Raw genomic sequence first — 18,410 nt, forward strand, 5'->3', positions numbered from 1 at the left:
CCCCCCACACGCAGACACACACTCATACATATTCCTCTGCTTGACTTCCACCCCTTCCTCAATATCTGCAGGAATGAGGGTGTTTTTGTATAAAGACAGAGGAGGAGACAGTATTTATTATAACCTGCTGGAGCCCCAGGGGCTCACCACCTCATATTTCATCTTAATGTATCTTCACTCACAGCCTTACTTTTTTTCCTGTCTCACCGTAGCCAGGAAAACTTCAGAGGAGAGAAACAACAATGGCAAAGCAGGTGACTTGGTGTTCACAGTCCGTCTCACCTTGGCCTTATCTGGGGGCTTCCATATCTCAACAGATTAAACTGCCTAAATTAGACTGTGTTCTCGCCGGACACAGCAAGACATCCCTGGGGAGCTGGAGAGGAACGATGGGTTTTTGCTGGAGCGGGGAGTGTGGCTATGGACCTTGCTTGGGAGGCTATTATATGCCCTGCTGTGCTGGATGGGTGGGCCCCACTGTGCTGCTCTGCATCTATGGTTTCTGCTCCATGATGAGGCCTATAGAGCCCTTCATGACAGAATTTCTCACAGGAACTTACAAGAACCTCACCACCGAGCAGGTGAGGTACTGAGCTATGAAATGAAATATGTGACTGCTGTACGATGATGGAAGCCTCAGGTTATTAGATTAGCTTATTTGTTTATGTTTTAATATACATAATATGAATAATGTCATTATATCGAAACAAAGTTATGTAAATTTGAATAGCACAATAAATGGATGTTTGGTTTCAAGGTATATTTGAAATTTACACATGAATATATTTGTTCATCTGTATACCCAGAACAACAGTTACTAGTTTTTTAATTGCAAATGATTATATTATTATATTCATAATTCATATTGTTATTTCCCTGCAAGTATGACTTACTAATACTCAGATGACTATGCTTCTAACATAGTTGAAAACAAGAGCGTGCAAGAGTTGCCATGGCCGTAGGTTTTTCTGGCTTTCATTTTGTCATTTCTTTAACAAAAGAAAAGAGAGTAAAGCAACAGCAAAATAGTAAAACTGATATATAAGACCCTATTCACATCCCATAGAGGCTACAAGGCTCATTACACCTGACAATATGAACAGACTATATACTGTACACTGTATACTTTAGGATAGAGTCATTTGACTGATTTATGAAATCCTTGATTACTCATCTGAAGTAATCACATGTTCTATTAATCATTTAACATTTCATCTGAGAGGATCCATGTTGTAATATTCATTACTTTTCTTCATGTTCACCAACATGTTATTTTCATGCCATACATGATAAAGTGATGTGCAACCAGAGCAATCTGATGTAAGCACAAACTAGACTAGCAACAATAGGCCTGCTACACTTGCATTGTGAAGTAAATGCTGAAGTAAAGTTTGGTATAGCCAGAGGAGAACAGGAGAGGTTCTACAGTATCATGCCTCACTGCTGGCATTAAGAAGAAACTAAATGGGGTCCTTCACACCTCTGTAATGACAATCACTTTGTGATGCATGAGGCAGGACGGAAGATGCTTTGTTCACACAGATTATAGCAGGTACACTCAAGGTGTACTCATTTGATGCTCAACCATGTATGATGCAAATTACCTTTCTAACTTGTGGTGCTGAATGGCTTTTCAGATTTTATATGGAGCTACAGAAATTAACTAAGTTTGTGAACAAAGTGCAAACTCCAGAGATGTTCCAACCATACCAACAAAGTCACTTTAAAAATACTAAATATTATAGTCATTTCAGAGAAGACTACTACCAACCTATACATATACACTTCTGTTCACTTAAAGAGTCTGAGGTCTGATATCTCATTTATTATTTCACATGATTATCATTTCACACAAAAAGAAAAAGCTTTGAGGCCCTAAATGTGGCAGTTCCTCTGCTTAGTGAAAATTATGTTGCTACTGATACTGGTAAGGGCAAAAACTGAACAAAAGTAAGTCCCACAATCCCTACAGTATCAAAGGGTTGGTCAAGAGGAAAGTTGTGTCTCATGGTCTTCACTATTTAATGGCATAATCCTTAAGATTTCAGTGCTGGTTCATTTGGAGACACCCATAGTTACCAGAGTAACAGCAAGTGTGGTCGAATACAACAACTCTCCTTTAGCAAATACAACAGAACAACCTCCACAATATGTGTTTACATTGCTTGATTATAATAAATATGCTCACTGTGGCTAAACAGGGTGCCTGATGTCAATGAGATAAATTTGTTCTGGATTATGTGCACACATTGTTTCCTTATGAATTCCCCATAGGCAATCTGAATTCAGCATGGGAATGGTGACTCCACCACTTCAAATAAAAACCACCATATAGAGAGGTAATTAGTGAATGTACATAGACTGAACAGCTTTTGCAGAACAAATGCTGATCATATTAATCAATAACGAGGTTTGGTTTCATGAAAATCTTAATGATTATGACTTTAAGCCTCAGAAAGAATATATAATATTTTGAATACTTCAAGTAATGGTACACATTTGGAACACTAGCAACCAACTGCTGTCATCCATAAACAATACTATATTAGTCAGGAGCTGACAGAGACTCCAAATGTAAAATTGATGCAATTGCATAAAACCATCTTTGAATATTATTTCCGTCAAGGCCAAAGTGGCACACAAAAAACCACTTAATGACAACAACAATTTAAGAACCATATTTTGTTCAAATGGCGCTGGCTTTATTTGCATAATATTAAAATGTATCAGCTTGTCACATTATGAGCAACATCCACGCTGCTTCCTCTTCCATCTTGTAAATGCAGAGGTAATTTTTCATCAACAATGAATATAGGTGAGACTGCATCTGGTGTGCTACTGTCACCATGTTTCACTCTTGCAAACAGCAGTTAGAGATCATTTTCTAAAAATAATGAGGTCTCTGTCTGCCTTACTCCATATCCAGGTGACTAGACAAGTGTATCCAGTGTGGACTTATTCCAGTCTGATTCTACTCATCCCAGTCCTGCTGGTGACAGACTTCCTCAGGTACAAGCCTGTAATCATCCTCCAGGGGCTCACCTATGTCACAGCATTTCTGCTGGTACTAGTTGGCTCGGGGGTCCGCTCAACTCAGTTGGCCTTTTTCATCTACAGCATTGCCACAGCAGCAGATGTGGCCTATTTCTCCTACATTTACATGGTGGTCCATGCCAGCTACTATCAGAGAGTGACCAGTTATGTCACAGGGGCCATACTGCTGGGCTACGCTGTGGGTGCCCTGCTGGCTCAACTGTTAGTGTCTTTGGGTGGGGTGTCCTTGTATTGTTTAGCTTTTGTGACTCTCATCTCTGTCTCCATGGCACTGATAACCTCCATTTTCCTGCCCATGCCTAAGACCAGCTTATTTCTTAACGGAAACTCAAGTGAGGATGCTCATGACTCAGACAGTCAGGACTTTAACAACAAGGTGAAGAGGGTGATGACTGCTAAGCATATTGGGAGGATGTTCAGAGGCCTCATACTGGACTGTAAGAAATGTTATTCTTCTGTGGCTCTGCTCTTCTTCTGCATATGGGCAGCTACAGGGAGGTGTGGCTTCTACCAGGTTACAGCCTACACTCAGCTCCTCTGGGTACACGTGCAGCCCCATAACTTCACAGCCTACAATGGAGGAGTGGATGCTATCAGTACATTGTCAGGTAACTAATGCACCACTGATTTGTTTTGCCACTAAGTTTGCTACTGCCTATAATTTTTGCTCTTTTTTTGGTCTCCTCCTGAGGAAAATATCAGGTTCTGGAGCTGCAAAATTCTCCACTCACTCTGTCTGTCTGCACTTTGGTACTGGCCAGGTAGTACAGTGGGTTTTGGCCTGAAAACATTTCCAGGCTGTGGAAGAAGACTTCTCTGAGAGCAGTGAGAGTGAATCAAAAACAGTGAAGGTGTTAGCTGTAAATCCAAAATAAGAAGTTAAAGATGCCAAAAGCTCTGTATAGATCTGAGGGGAACTGCAGAGTTAGGTGATTTTCTGTGGTTTGTCACTACAAGTGACATTCAAGCCATAGAAAATATGAATTGGTACTTTTTTAAGGATCTGAATACTTTTTCCACCACTCATTGCTCCTTGGAGTTTTGTGTTTCTTGCAGAAAAGATCAAAACAAGCTACATTCCACATTTCACATGTGACTGTCTAATGCTGCAGTCCAAACCCCAGAGAAACTCTTATTCAAATCCTAAAACATCTGATTAATTCTGAATGGCAAACACTACATATCAGCTTAAACAGAATTGGTTCAGGTTCTTGTAAAAACAAGTCCAAACATTTTCATTAAAGCTTATGGATGTTATACACATTATGCTACAAAAAATAATTGAATAAATAGACAGAAAGAAAAACACAATCCCTTTATACTATCAGTATTTCACAACCCCCGCAGCACGGCAGACAATAGAAGCAGCATTAATTAGACTATTTAATTGCCTGCTCTCATCCCCAGATGGGTATAGCAGCTGCTGCCATCCAGCCAGTGCACTTTTATTGATTATAGTACTGATACATTCCTGTATTCCCCAGAAACCAAAGGCAATTACTCTGTGTAAACCACATCCAGCTGTATGCCTTTCACTTGTAAATGGTTCTGCCCAACAAGCAGTCAAGCTGTAGAGCCCATGTCTGATATTTCCCTGAAGAATCCTGTTGTATTTTTCTGTATTCCACACTTAGCAAACATCCCTGAGGAAAAAACCTGGTGAAAACCGATAGGGAGAACATGAATATGGATTACCAACATGATAAAATATGGAGGAAAAGCACAAAATAATTTACTATTTTCATATTCAGCATATTAATAACTGTATGTCCTGGAGCTTGAAAACAACATTTTTTAGTAGCTCATTAGTTTTAAGATAAAACCAAATGTGTATGCAGAACAAACTGAGTTATGATCAGTTATATTGTGTTGTGCAGTGCGATTTTCAAGGAGAGGTAGTTACAGGGCACCTCAACCCATCCATTTATCTGTGGTCTGAAGGAGTAATTGCAAGTCATTTACACATCAAACATCTATTTAAGTCAGTGCATAGTCTATTCTGAACATAGTTTCAGTCAGGACATTACCTTGCCCAGGTCAGGGATATCCTATGTTTGAGGTTTAATTTTGCATGAAACTGCATACTGAATATATTGTCATTTAGATTTAGGCTATAAACTCAAAGCTCAATGTGCCAATTCAAAATTCACTCCCCCCACATACAACACAAATACAGTATGGTTTTATCTAATCACTGTGAAAAGCCAAACACTCAACACTAAGAACAAAATTGCATTTGAAATCTATCATGCCCAGAGGATGATCCTTGGAACCTTTTTCTGTAATATTGGTCAAAGTGCAACTAGCTGTGTATGTACTTTGCTCAAAGCAGCAACAAACCATCATGGCACAGTGCAAGCCAGTGGAAATAATAGGTTTCAGAGTGTGGTGGTTCTGTTGTTGCACTGTGTCTAAAAGCCCTAACAGAGTTTAGCAGTTGAGTCATCGATGAATGTACAGTATATCTGACCTTTAACACAGGCAACTAGAGTACACCAAACTAAGATCTCTTTGATCTTACCCTAACAATAGCAAAGTGTTGTAGTTGCCTAACCTTGACTATAATTTATTTCCCATAACCTCAGTCTTTCCCTAATTTTAACCAAACTGTTTTCAAAAAGTCAACACTGATTTAAAGCATGAGGCAGGATTATTAACCTTCACTATTGTTCCCTATACTTTACCAAACCACAATCTAACCTTATCTGAAGTCACAATGCCTCTCTAGATTCATATCGATGTCAGATTTAACATGGATTCAATTATATAATCCAGTTATCCAATTAAACTGAGATTTTACCACCAATGTGGTATTTAACATGCTCTCCTGCAGTATGAGCATACTGTAGAGCCCAGCTGCATTATTGATCCCTCTCTATGAAGTTGTACAGCCGGCTCTTGCTGACCTTGCTAAGCCTCCAATTGACACTGCTGTGGAAACTGGTCTAATTATTCAGTCTCCATTTGACCCCCCTCTGCTAATCAGAGCCAGGGGACTGATTAAGTACATCTTAAATACACACAGAATGGCCTGGGTGGTGTTTATGTAGGACTGTTAAAGCTGACTGACCAGGAATAGACAAGGAATCAAAGGAAATGTACACATTTAAAAGAGTGAAGCAATTATACAGAGCCTCTCTTAGATAAATAGCTCTGAGTGAATGGATCCATGTCTCAAGGGTATTAGGAGTATCCTTATTTACACTAATTGCACTGAGGCTTAGTTTTTATTCAGCCTTTGGCAATAACAAGAAAGGTTTGACAAGGCAGTGGTAGTTATGAGAGAACATGTGATGAATATGTAGCAAGGAAGTTAAAGTAATGTGAGAGTAGGAGATGGAGAGAATGTCAGGGGATAAAAAGAAGTTGAAATAAGGGAGACAAGTGTTCTAAAACAATCAATACTCCAAAGATTCTCTGTCTGGAGTCCCCAATTTTATATCTATCCACAGGGATAAAGGTCTCATAACTGCTTCATATGTGGTGAGAGGAGCCTTGTGGGCTAAAAGAACCTAATTGTGCCATCCTGTGGCTGAAATGAGAAACATCACTTTCCAAAATGCCTTGTTTGCTCAGAGTTTAACTGGTGGAGGATGTTAATGTTGGACATTAGTTTAGATTTCTCATATTTCCATCATTCATAGACATCTCTCAAATAAGTGACCTTTGGCGAGACTATGTGATACATTGAGGAAAGGTCGATAAACTACTTATCTACCACCATATCTTAATTTCTGTTCTCATCCAGATGTAAGTAAACCTTGATGTTTGAGTTGGCTTTGAGTTTTATTGCCTTTCCATGACTAAATTTATTAAACAGAGCAGGGAGAGATTGTGTTTCTCTGTTTGTATAAGTTAATGCCACAGTGTGGCTAAATTAAAAAAAATCCTGACCAAGAGCTAAACAGTTTATGTATTGGTCTCTGAACTCTCTCTTTGTTGTGTTTTGCTACTCCTGTGTGATCATGAACAGTGATCATGTTTTCTCACAGGAGCTGCAGCCACAGTTGCTGTGGGCCACATGTCTCTGGAGTGGTCTGTGTGGGGGGAGCTGATCCTGGGGGGTTTCACACTCCTGATTGCAGGGGCTATATTCCTGATGGACCTGAGTGACAACATCTGGATCAGCTACACATGCTTCATCCTCTTTAAAACTGTTTACATGCAGCTCACCACCATCTGCACGTAAGAATAGATTATGGACATGCCAGCAGCCTAATGTATACACAGGGCACCACTGTTTAAGTCTAAAAATACAATGTATATGTGTAGACAGATGCACGAATCTGTGTAGAATTAAAAATATATGATGCTAATCATATATCCATCATCAAAAGATGTTTTGTATTTTAAACACATTTAGATGTGCCCTGTGAGCCATTATGGGCTGTTAAGGTTGTGTGGTGAATGAAGAATATAGTTAAAGTCCAAACAAATCTTAACTATATTTATTGTTACTGTAGCACAGTTAATGACAGAATAGCTTTACGGACCCATTGAGCATGCTGGTCTAGCATTTTATTTGGACTTTATTTCTTGGGTAATTTAGGCTATAGCTGTGCTAATTACTCAGATCATGAAACATTTTTCCACACTGAGTATGATGTAGCTCAATTACATCCCCCATTAACACCAAAAGTTAGAGGAACTTGTCCAGTGTTTTGTGAAAGACCAAATACCTGCAAAACTAATGACATTCCCTCAGCCTCAACTACTTAAACTGTGTTTACTGCTAATTAGTAAATGTTGCTATGCTAACAGCCTATACTATGACGGTGAACATAGTTATCATTGCCTGCTGAACACCTGCATGTTAGCATTATCATTTGGACATGTAAGCTTGCTGGTGTTAGTATTTAGCTGAAAGCATCATAATGATAAAGCTGGTTACAACTTTACAGAGGGAATTAGCATGGCTGCAGACTCTTTATCTTGTTATAATGGTGGTTTAGACATGACAGCAGTTTTCAAAATGTATCCTATTGTGATTCATGTTGTTTCTAAATTTCTTTATCATTTGTTGTAGGTCCTTTACTCTACACCCTTAATATTAATGTATATAACTGAATGAAATGGTATTTGCACTTTCAACTTACTGTTTAGCATCTCATGTATGTGTATGCCAGTTTTCAGATAGCCAAGACACTAAACAGGAAGCGTTATGCATTGGTATTTGGTGTGAACAGTTTCGTGGGCACAGTCCTCCAGAGTGTCCTCACTGCCATTGTCATCAACACCAGTTCTCTACAGCTTACCATCACCTCGCAGGTACTGCAGAACACTATAAAACAGAGGTCATGAAGAGCTTCACAATAAATTATAAACTGAGAAACATAACATAAACATAAGTAAAAAAAAAAGAGAGAGAGAGAGAGAGAGAGAGAGAGAAATGTGCTGAATAAATCAATTAAATATACACATTGAACAGTATTGATGAAAATTCTGCTTTTTGAAGGACTTGTGATGATGTGATGATAGAGGGAGCCAGACCACAAGAAACAAAATAAATTGATTAGTAAATTCATTAATTTCTAAGCCATCCTCACTTCTCTTTTCAGTTTGTCATCTATGCCTCGTACTTTGCTGCCATTTCCCTGCTGTTCACAGTCAGAGGTGTGTATACTGTGCTCAACATGAAACAGCCCGCTGCAGGCAACCAGGCTGAGAGAGCTACCAACCTGCCAGAGGCCTCCAGTGTGTGAAGACTCTCTGACAATGTATATTAACTCCCATAACTTCCATATTCAATTACTACAGCAGCTACAGAAATAATTGTTAGACACACTGTCCATTCATGTACATCAAGATATTCAATCCATCACCGAGTGACTTTGGTTAATTCATTTTTCAGTCTGTCATCAGAAGGATTTAACTGATCAATACTAATCAGATAGTGGAAGTGTAATCCCTACATGTGGCCACTAGAGGACACTACCTGTACAATATAAAACAACAAGAATACTACATGGCAGCTCTGTGGTGGTTTAATCTCAACACAGTAGTGTTATTCTGTTTGTGTGTTTTTAAGAGTTAAATAACAGAAAAAAGTACTTCACTATCTTTTACAGATGTTGGACTTTCAGAGATACAGGGCTTAAGAGGCTTTACCAGCTTAAATGCTAAAATCTATTTCATTCCCAATGCCTGTTTTCTAGTGCAAATTTTATGTCATATGTGCAGCTGTGCGTTTTATTTTCAAAACTAACTGCCTGTGTAACAATGTAATGCTATTTTTATGAAGTCCCTTGGAGTCAAAATCACATTAAAAGCCTCTCTGTCATGTGGTGAAATGGACATTTAGGCTGGCAAACAGCATTTTTAATGATTTTCACAAGCACTTTTCATTTAGCGAAATTATTGTACAATGGTTGTGAAGCAACATTTGGTAACATGCAGGCTTGTCAGGTAAATTAAAACCAGGGTATTAAAAATATTGTGGCTGCGGTAAGTCACTAGCAAAACCACACAGCAAATACTGCAGACTACTTGTTAAATAGAAACTTATGAGGATATAGCATCCCAAATGTTTTGAGACTCCATCAGCAGTAAGCTAGGGGTAACACTGGTGCATTGGGGATAATATTAGGAGCAATGACAAAGTGATGGAGTATGGCTTTAAGCAACATGTTGTTGCCAGGTAACAGATGCATTTGTTTTTAAGGCTTAGGGCCTTGTTGAAAAAGCTGATTTTGTCTGCTGTAACTAGTAATATTTGTTTGTGTATGTATGTGTGTGTATAACCACTTTGATCAAATATGTGTATGGGCATGCTTGCACAAATGTAGGCTACATTTCCAGGAAACACGTGTAGGGAAGGAGGACTAGACGTGTGCCGTAATTCATGGTTCTCCATGGAAAAGCAACCTTGTTAAAACCAGTTCAGTGCTGTGATTCTCAGCAGGTGGTGTGCTCTAACTCTGCATGTTTATGATATTGGCCATACTGCAGACAGAAAAAAATGCAAATGGCCTTCCAATACTGGTCAGATGATGCATGTGTAGTCACGTATGACCTATAATTCATAATTATAACAGTAAACTAATTAAGGTTCCAAGATGGATAACAGGGGCAGTGATTAGTTGAAATGAGCTGGCATATTGTATGTGTCGCACATGCTAATTGATCATATCTAGATGATGACATGTCCCTTGGTTTTGTCTGGTGTTGTTATTAAGATTCTTATTAAATGTACAGTGAAGAGGATGTTTCTTTGCCACTACAAACTAGGGCTGAATAATTAAAAATATCTAATTGCAATTCCCCCAACATTATCAGATTTACTTAAATGTTAAATAAGTAATTTCAGCCTAGTGTTTTAATCTAGTCAGTAAATTTATCCGTCAGTTTTAACAAACAGTGTTTTTCCCTGGCTTGTGTTACTGCACATGGTCTGCTAATTAGATGAAAGTGAAAACAGGTGTGCATGTTGCAGCCCATAGCTGGGCTCTGTCAAGTGGTTGAGGAAAAGGGCAATTCATTCTAAAGCAGATGGCATTGTGTAAAAGTTGATGCATTCATGTGTGTTTGTGTGTGTGCCCATGGCTGCATTTCCTAATCGCCAACAATAAGTGCACTTTCAAAGTATCTGTTCTTTTTGTTAATGTGTATCCTTTTACATTTGTGTGGTAGCACCTGCTGAACTCACCCCCGTGCTTACCTGAGCAGATGGTAAGTTCTATACTCAGGTGAGACTGATTAACAATCAGATATAAGCCTCTGGTCTGCAGTTGGAGAGTTGGTGGGAGTCTTGCTGTTGGGTTGTGTGTTTTATTTTTAGCCATGTCAGTGGTGTGGCTTTAGGGATGGCAGTGTCAGTTGGTCCACCACTTTGGCCCAAACTGAAATATTTCAACAATCGCTATGGTTGCTGTGGAATTTAGAAAAGATATTCAGCTCATTTCCAGAGGATGAATCCTACTGGCTTTGGTGATCCCCTGACTTTTCATCTAGTGTCACCATGAAGTTGAAATTTGTGGGTTTCTGTGGTTAACATGGTTTTCAATTACATTTGGAACACACATTCATGTCCCCCTCGTGATGAATTGCAATCACCTCTTTTCACCTCCTGCCGCCATCATGTCAAAATTTTAAACTCTGCTAATTCAGTGCTTATATGTTTGCATGTTATCATGCTAAACTAAGATACTAAACATGGTAAACACTGCACCTACTTAAAGTCCATGTAAAGCAGTAATACTAAGGCAGTCTGAGTCACTAACCCCACAGAAAACCACCCAGCTAAATTTCAATGGTTAAAGAAAAACACTGGCAAATATATAAAGTTAGGTTTCAAAATCATGAGAAAATAAGGAGCTCTTTCTGCTCTGAGACACTGGAGGCGTGTCTGCTGAAGCTGCCAATACCACACCCACTTGTGCCTATGGTCCACCCATACAGCCAAAATGTTTTATCCAAGGAGGAAGATGGTCGGTTTGGCCTCATTCAAAAGTGACAGCAGATTATCTGTGAATCTAAATTGTCTCAGAAAGTTTGTAAGATTAACTGGCATGAAACAGTCACTGCAGAGACCGGTGTTGGTGGTGTTCCTCAGCTATCTGAGCTGTTCTAATGCGTTTAGTAGGGATGGGCATTTTGATTACTTTTTGAAGTCTATTAATCAAGCCAATTTAAGTCCATTAGTCGAACAGTCATGACATCATTGTTAAGACATGCCCTCCACCCAAACCAAAATAATATGTTGTTATGTTTTTTGCATTGTAGAGTACAGATGCACTTATGGTCTTCCGTGAAGGCACAGTGTATTCAGGTTCCATGAGCCTTTGACAGCTCCACTCCCCCAACAACACTAAAAGAAAATACATAATCTGAAATCATTTAAGTCACATGAGCATTTAGGTACAACAAATCCACAGTGTTTCCCGCTAGTGCCAGCTGACGGCTAAATGGCCGGACAGTAAAACATTTTCAGCAGACGTTACCATTTACCATTTTTTATAATGTTAGAACTATAATCTTAAACCAGATGAAGGATTTTTGTCATCAGACGCCTGGATCTTAAGTAAACAGAGTGAGCAAACGGCCCCTCTCAGCGCTCTGTATCCGTGTCGTGGAGAAACATTGATTTTTTTTTTTTTTAATTTTATCTGAAACTGCTTTATTCAGTGTTTCTACTGATTTTATGTACTTGGTCCATTTGTTTTGGAGTTAATGGGATAATTTGGCTACCAGTAAAAACCTCCTGAATGATGAACACTGAAGGAATCCTAACCTAAAAACAAGCTAAGCATCTAGCAACAGTCTCAGCTAACGTTAGCGGCATCTCGTTTAACAGCCCGCTTTGCTGCTTCATAGTGCCAACGTCTGTGTGTTTTGCTTGCACCACACAGAGAGATGTACACTCGGGCAGGAATAGGAATAGAACCATAAACATTAGTTCTGCGTCTCTATGAAGTAAAACATAAAACTCCTCCCAAAGTTAGACAAATAAAATTAGTTGATTCTTAAAAAAAAGGTGTCAACTATGCTTTCCATTTCAACTAATCGATTATTCGTGCACATCCCTAGCGTTTAGAAACAAATCTCAGAATTTTCATTTTTATCAGCCTTAAGTCTTGTTTTCCTTAACTGAATTTTTATTAAGGATAGATTCCATAATGATTTTGACTGACTTTGACTATCACTTCATCAAGATCACAAAGAAAATACTCTTTCACCTGCATGACATTACAGGTGGTGGCTTTTTATTTTAGAGTTCCATGGACACTCACTGAGTTTTTTTTAGACACAAATTTGCGATGTTGCGAGCACCAAAAAAAATTTTTATTCACCTCCATTATATACATTCCAGGGGTCCAAACATCAGAGGGCCAGCATGCACAATACCAGGACCCTGAAAGTGAAGCAGCTAAATGAATAAATTCAGCCATCATCAACGATGTTGTTCACACTTCATGCTTTTTCTGCTGTCACAGGTCAAAATGTCTTCTGTGAAAAAGACCCACTGAGATAATGTGTCTCCCTTGAGAATCAATACCTGGTACTCATTTAAAGTGGTGTTCACTGAAATTTGCAAAAAAATGGTCTGCCAGTGCTGTCAGAGAGGGATTAGGATAAAGATGAGGTAGTCTTGAATTTGGAGTCAAGACAGTGCAATGTTTACTCTTTCAAGAAAACCGTTAATTCTTCCTCGAGGTGCATTTCCAGGAAACTGCTGCTTTTTCACTTCTGGGATTCACATAAAAAAATCTAAAAAAAAAAAAAAAAAAAGGTGTGAGCAGTTCATTCAGTTGTGGTCATCTTTCTGTTAAAGGCTAAAAAAAGAGCTAGCTATACAGTGTTATCAGATAAAACAAGGAAGTGGGTTCATACCATCATCCACTTAGTATCACACTATCGCTGTTTAGTAAGTAAACAGAAGCAACACACCTTATTGCACTTCCCTTAGGTCATTCAGTCACCATTCCCCCTCAACTGAGAGAGCAGAAAACCATCTGCAGGTCACTTGGGATGGATATATTGAATAAGAGGCAGAAATACTAAAAATAGAATTATTATTGATAAATAATGACTTTTATATCTTAATGCAGACATGGGTTTTCACACCCTTGCACATCTTAAAATCCATATGGTGATCTGCAGTGTCATAATGGTTTTATCTCCACACTGTTATCACTGAAAACCATTTTTCATAGGACTATAGCCTGGTATGACTGAATTAAAGCCAGATCTTATACTGCAGAATGAGTCATCAGAACTTTACAGTAGGATATCTAGTGGTAAAAGAATCACATTTCATCTATGAGTCACTAATTTTAGTCATATTTCTGACAGCAATATTTCAAGGTTTTCAGGAAAGGTACATTGGACTTTTTTAACACAAAATTGCCCACATATATTACATCTGTTCAAATTGGTCTATTTATTCTGGTTTTAATGTTTACACATCAAAAACTACTTACTGCTGAAATAGAGTCCTTTTTAATAGTAATAGCAGTGTAGTGTGCTTTAGCTAAACAAAGAGATGATGGTGCACATAAGCCCAAATACTTCTCACAGTAATTTCATATAATTATAATAAATAAAACTGGCTAAAATACAGACTTTTTAAATTGGATATGGTATAAAATCACCCCAATGTTTGAAATACTTGACTCCTGAAAATCAAAAATAAATACTAATGAATATGCTGCGTGACAAAATGCTCTTACAAAACTACTACTTTCATCTACTGTTGTTCATAAATTATATCTAATGTTTTATCTTGGGAAGAACTGTTTCAGTATGAAAACAATGCAGTCAGTGTTTTTTAGCTGTAGTCCTGCAGTGTCTTATCATCCACCACCATCCTTTCTCCTGGAAAAATCAGTTTGTATAATTTTCTGTTGTACCTCCCACACAAAAGTTGCACAGCAACAGCACTATTTTGGCTGCAGAGCTGCCACAATGCTTCTTTTTCACACTTTTGAGATGCTAGTGGCATAATTTCATTTTATTTAACTATGTACCACTTTTAAATACTAGACTTACACAATGATTTTGGTAATTTACCAACTGAAGTACTATAGCTTTCTGTCATTTTTTTTCAGTGTCATAGAACAAGAGGCCATTCTAGAAGTTCTGACAACTTCCCTTTCTCTTTAAGTACACTTGTTTATGTGGTCGTTAATGACAGCCAGGGCATTTCCCTTCATAGAGCCCTCAGCCAACACCAACTCTACAGGTGCAGTTCCTGTTATCTATGATTTTATTGCTAGAGCTTCCTGTGTGTCATTCCATCTGGGTGCCATATGAAGAGAAAATATTACATCAACCAGTGAACTGGCTTTCAAACCTGACTCTAGATCAGTTCTTTTTTTCAGTATTATATTTCAAAGTCTAAGTTGCATAAAATTATATTAAATTTCACATAATCTTCGCAGTTTAGGGGACTGACATAAATAGACTGCATTTATGTCACACTTTAAAATTTAATCTCCAATTTATACACATGCTCACACACTGATGGCAGCAAGCCAATCTTCAGACTTTTTCACTTCTTCATGCACCCTGGAAGAAGGTGAAAGAACGTGTGCCAGAAATCCTCACTTTGCTTTTATTATAGTTACTCCCATGTCTCTGCTGTGCTGAATTCAGGGTCACCTTTGCACATATTGCATGTGTACTTCATATCATTTTCAAGTGAAAGGGCTGACTGAAAAAGAAAAAAGTCTGTCCACTAGGTCATGTGGACTACTGCAATGTGCTGCAACTCCACTTGCTGTATCATACTGTGTATCCAATAAATCATTCACAATATGACGTGTATGTAAACCTACAACTCTCTCCCAGGACAGCTGTCCTGTTACTCTTCAAAGAACTCTAGTTCTATGAACACAGGTGGAGCCCCCTAACATGCTTGCCTCACTTATCTCTGCAGAACAGTGCACTGAAATGGGCCTGTAGGCCTACTAGTCTGATCACCTCCTATTTTTGGACAGAGTTTGGGTGATTTGATCTTCATTGACTTAACAACCAAGGTAATACAAACACCTGGTGCCAGATGATTCATACGGTCTGCTGGTGGTGTAGGGGGAAGCCCTCCAGTCTTCTCACCCCTTTATCAAGTGGTGATCAAACACTGTGTGGGTACATTCACTTGCATTACATGAGTACTGGTCCATGCATCACTTTGACACGTGCGTCCTCCTTCCTCTCACCATATAATGTGACAACATGGAATTGTGCCCGACTAACACAGAATGCCCCTAATCCAGGTTGCTGGAATCTTACAACCTTCTTATATTGAGGTTATTTGACAGTATCACATGGCCTGCACATGGGTTAACACAAATGATTCACTGGTACTTGAGAATAGCAGAGTGAAGGGAACTGAGACAGTGGTGTTTCTGCTAAACATATGATCCATCTGGTGCAGTCCTCCATCCAAACTGCAAATATGGCAGGATTTGCAACACTCAGCTGCTGGTCTCTCCCTCCTTCGCCCTCTGCCCTATAAAGTCATCTCCGCCAATACTCTGAGGAGGAGGCTGTGGATGGTGTTTGTCCCATCTGTTTGATAACATACTGTACGTAGCCTACATCTCCCAGTCATATATCAGTTTTTCTGTGCATCCTGCACCAAGACCAGAAACATTCTTGAAACATCAGTCTATCACAGCCAACATCAGGTATTTCTTGACAAAGCTTCATTACCAAGCTAGTTTTCAATTGTGTGTAAAGGTCTATATCAGTTCCAAGTTACATGAACATGATATAAGTAGAGCATATGTTATATACTGCCAAAGTGCTGTGCATTGCACTGTAGCCAGCTAAAGTATTAGTAACAATGGGTCAGTTGTGCCTCCCACCGGCTAGTGACACCAAACTATCTTAGTCTTGGGTCAAATAGCCAAAAAGTTTTATGATATATTGGTCTGGGAATCTGACAAACATTTTTCTGATCATTTCACATTGACTGCTAAGTTACTACAGCTTCCATAAGACAAAACAGCGATATCTGAGTGGCTGGAATGTTCATATGCAAAATGGTAATGGTAAATGGTAAATCAAATCTAAACCCTTCCTTCTTCCTCAAATTTTCACATTTTTAAGCAGTGTGTAGCCTGGAAAACTTTACCTCCAATTAGAGGTATGTTTTTAAAAAGAATCTTAATCAATGCCCCTGTTTTTACTAAAATTATTTAGCCAAATCTGGTTATTATACAGGCTAAAACCACACTCTGTTATCTCCTATGTCATATGTGTAACAGCAAGCAGAGCAATGTCAAGAGGTGTGAGTTTAGATGTCAGTTGGGAAGCGTGGGTGGAGATCAACAGTCTTCAACAACTCCATATCTAACAACAGCTCTCTACTGCATCATATTCATGCAGTCATGCCCACATATTCTGTTTCACTCAGAAATACGTCACCATACCAAAACTAAACGGGCGCTGTCATGTCACTGTGACCTTACTGACATCCTTAAACTGTGGCAGGAAAGCCTACGCTACACCTGTGATGACAGAAACCTGGTCACAGTCAGTAAGTGCTTTTTGTGACATTGGAGCCTGAGTGTTGTGTGGAATTGTTTTAGTGGATTTACAGTAAAGATGATGAGCTCAGAGTGTCAATATGAACCTGTCAATATGAAGTAATGAGTAAATATCTATTTATTATGATGGTGGACAGTGTGTTGATAGTTTCATCATCCTCGAATTTCTATTGAAGATTTCCAGGTTTAAGCAACATGAGGCAACCCCTAGCAATAATGCTCTACATCTAAACATTTGCCAAGATCACTTTGTATTGGTCCAAGCTGAATAAAGGTTTTTTACAAGCCTTAAAATTAAAAGCATGAAGACAAACAGCAAGACTATTCACATGATATCACAGATTGCAGATAAAGATGTGACACTACAACATCACATGGATGTTGATGAAAGTTGACCTAGACAGGCTTAATACAGTTAAGCTGTACCAGAAAATTTTCATGGAGGGGCTGATAGACAGAAAGCAAAAAACGATTTTAGGATGTCAGACATGTCAATATGTGAAGGACAAATTACTTCATGAAGTAAGGACGTGTAAAATTTTTGTTTCTGGGAGAGGATTTCCGATTAGTCATCCAGAGAGAGAGAGAGAGAGAGAGAGAGAGAGAGACAAAGACAAAGACGACTGCCTGGGAAACCTATGATACAAACAGCTCTTAAGCTGAAGCGTCATGAAGGTCACTCATCCCTGGTCAACAATGTGGGCGAAGATTTTTTTCATCATTCTCCCTTTTGTGGCCTGCTTCCTCGCATTTGAAAAGGGCTTTGAATTACGCATAGTTTGAGTTTCTGCTCACTGTCATATTGTCTGCAGTTGCTGGATGACATTAGCAGGCAGAAAAAAAGGACTGTGCAAACTGTAATTTAAAGACGTTATTTGTGAGCACAATTTCCTTTTTCTGCTGTGAAAGTTCATGATCAAAGACATTTGATTTTGGTACATGGCTTGATTTTTATACCACATAATAGACGTTTTGTCATAATTGGCAGGTGCAACTGGAAAAGGAGACTTAATCAACAAGCCGTGTTACACCTGACCAGAAATGCACTAAATGTGTTTTTTCTCTCTCTACATCACATTTGCTTTCATTAACTACTGTGAGTATGTGTTATCTAATCTGCCCTTTAATTATAAACCTTGCTTCACTGATGTCATGTATTTTTGAAAGGTTTATCTGGCCTGAACTGACGAGTCTAAATGCACAATTTACTTTTGTACTCACTCATACTTTTGCGCTACTTAGAAATTCACAAGAATGTACAGGCAAGTTTGCCACTGTTGAAATCCCACATATATAATATTAACTGCTATGAGTAGACGTCAGGTCTCAACAATGCATATGCTTCTTGTGTCATGTATTCTCATT

At 38.7% G+C, this 18,410-nt stretch overlaps 1 protein-coding gene across 1 annotated transcript; it reads left to right on the top strand.

Annotated features, from left to right (window-relative positions):
* The first annotated feature begins 389 nt into the window (after window positions 1-389).
* On the top strand, window positions 390-8,756 carry LOC108879531 (thiamine transporter 1). The gene is made up of 5 exons (XM_051077263.1): window positions 390-581; window positions 2,927-3,662; window positions 7,047-7,239; window positions 8,181-8,322; window positions 8,613-8,756. The coding sequence occupies exons 1-5, from the start codon at window positions 390-392 to the stop codon at window positions 8,754-8,756; spliced, it is 1,407 nt and encodes a 468-aa protein (XP_050933220.1).
* The last annotated feature ends 9,654 nt before the right edge of the window (window positions 8,757-18,410 follow it).

This window comes from Lates calcarifer, linkage group LG17, assembly GCF_001640805.2.
Source record: "Lates calcarifer isolate ASB-BC8 linkage group LG17, TLL_Latcal_v3, whole genome shotgun sequence".
Taxonomy (NCBI): Eukaryota; Metazoa; Chordata; class Actinopteri; family Centropomidae; genus Lates; species Lates calcarifer.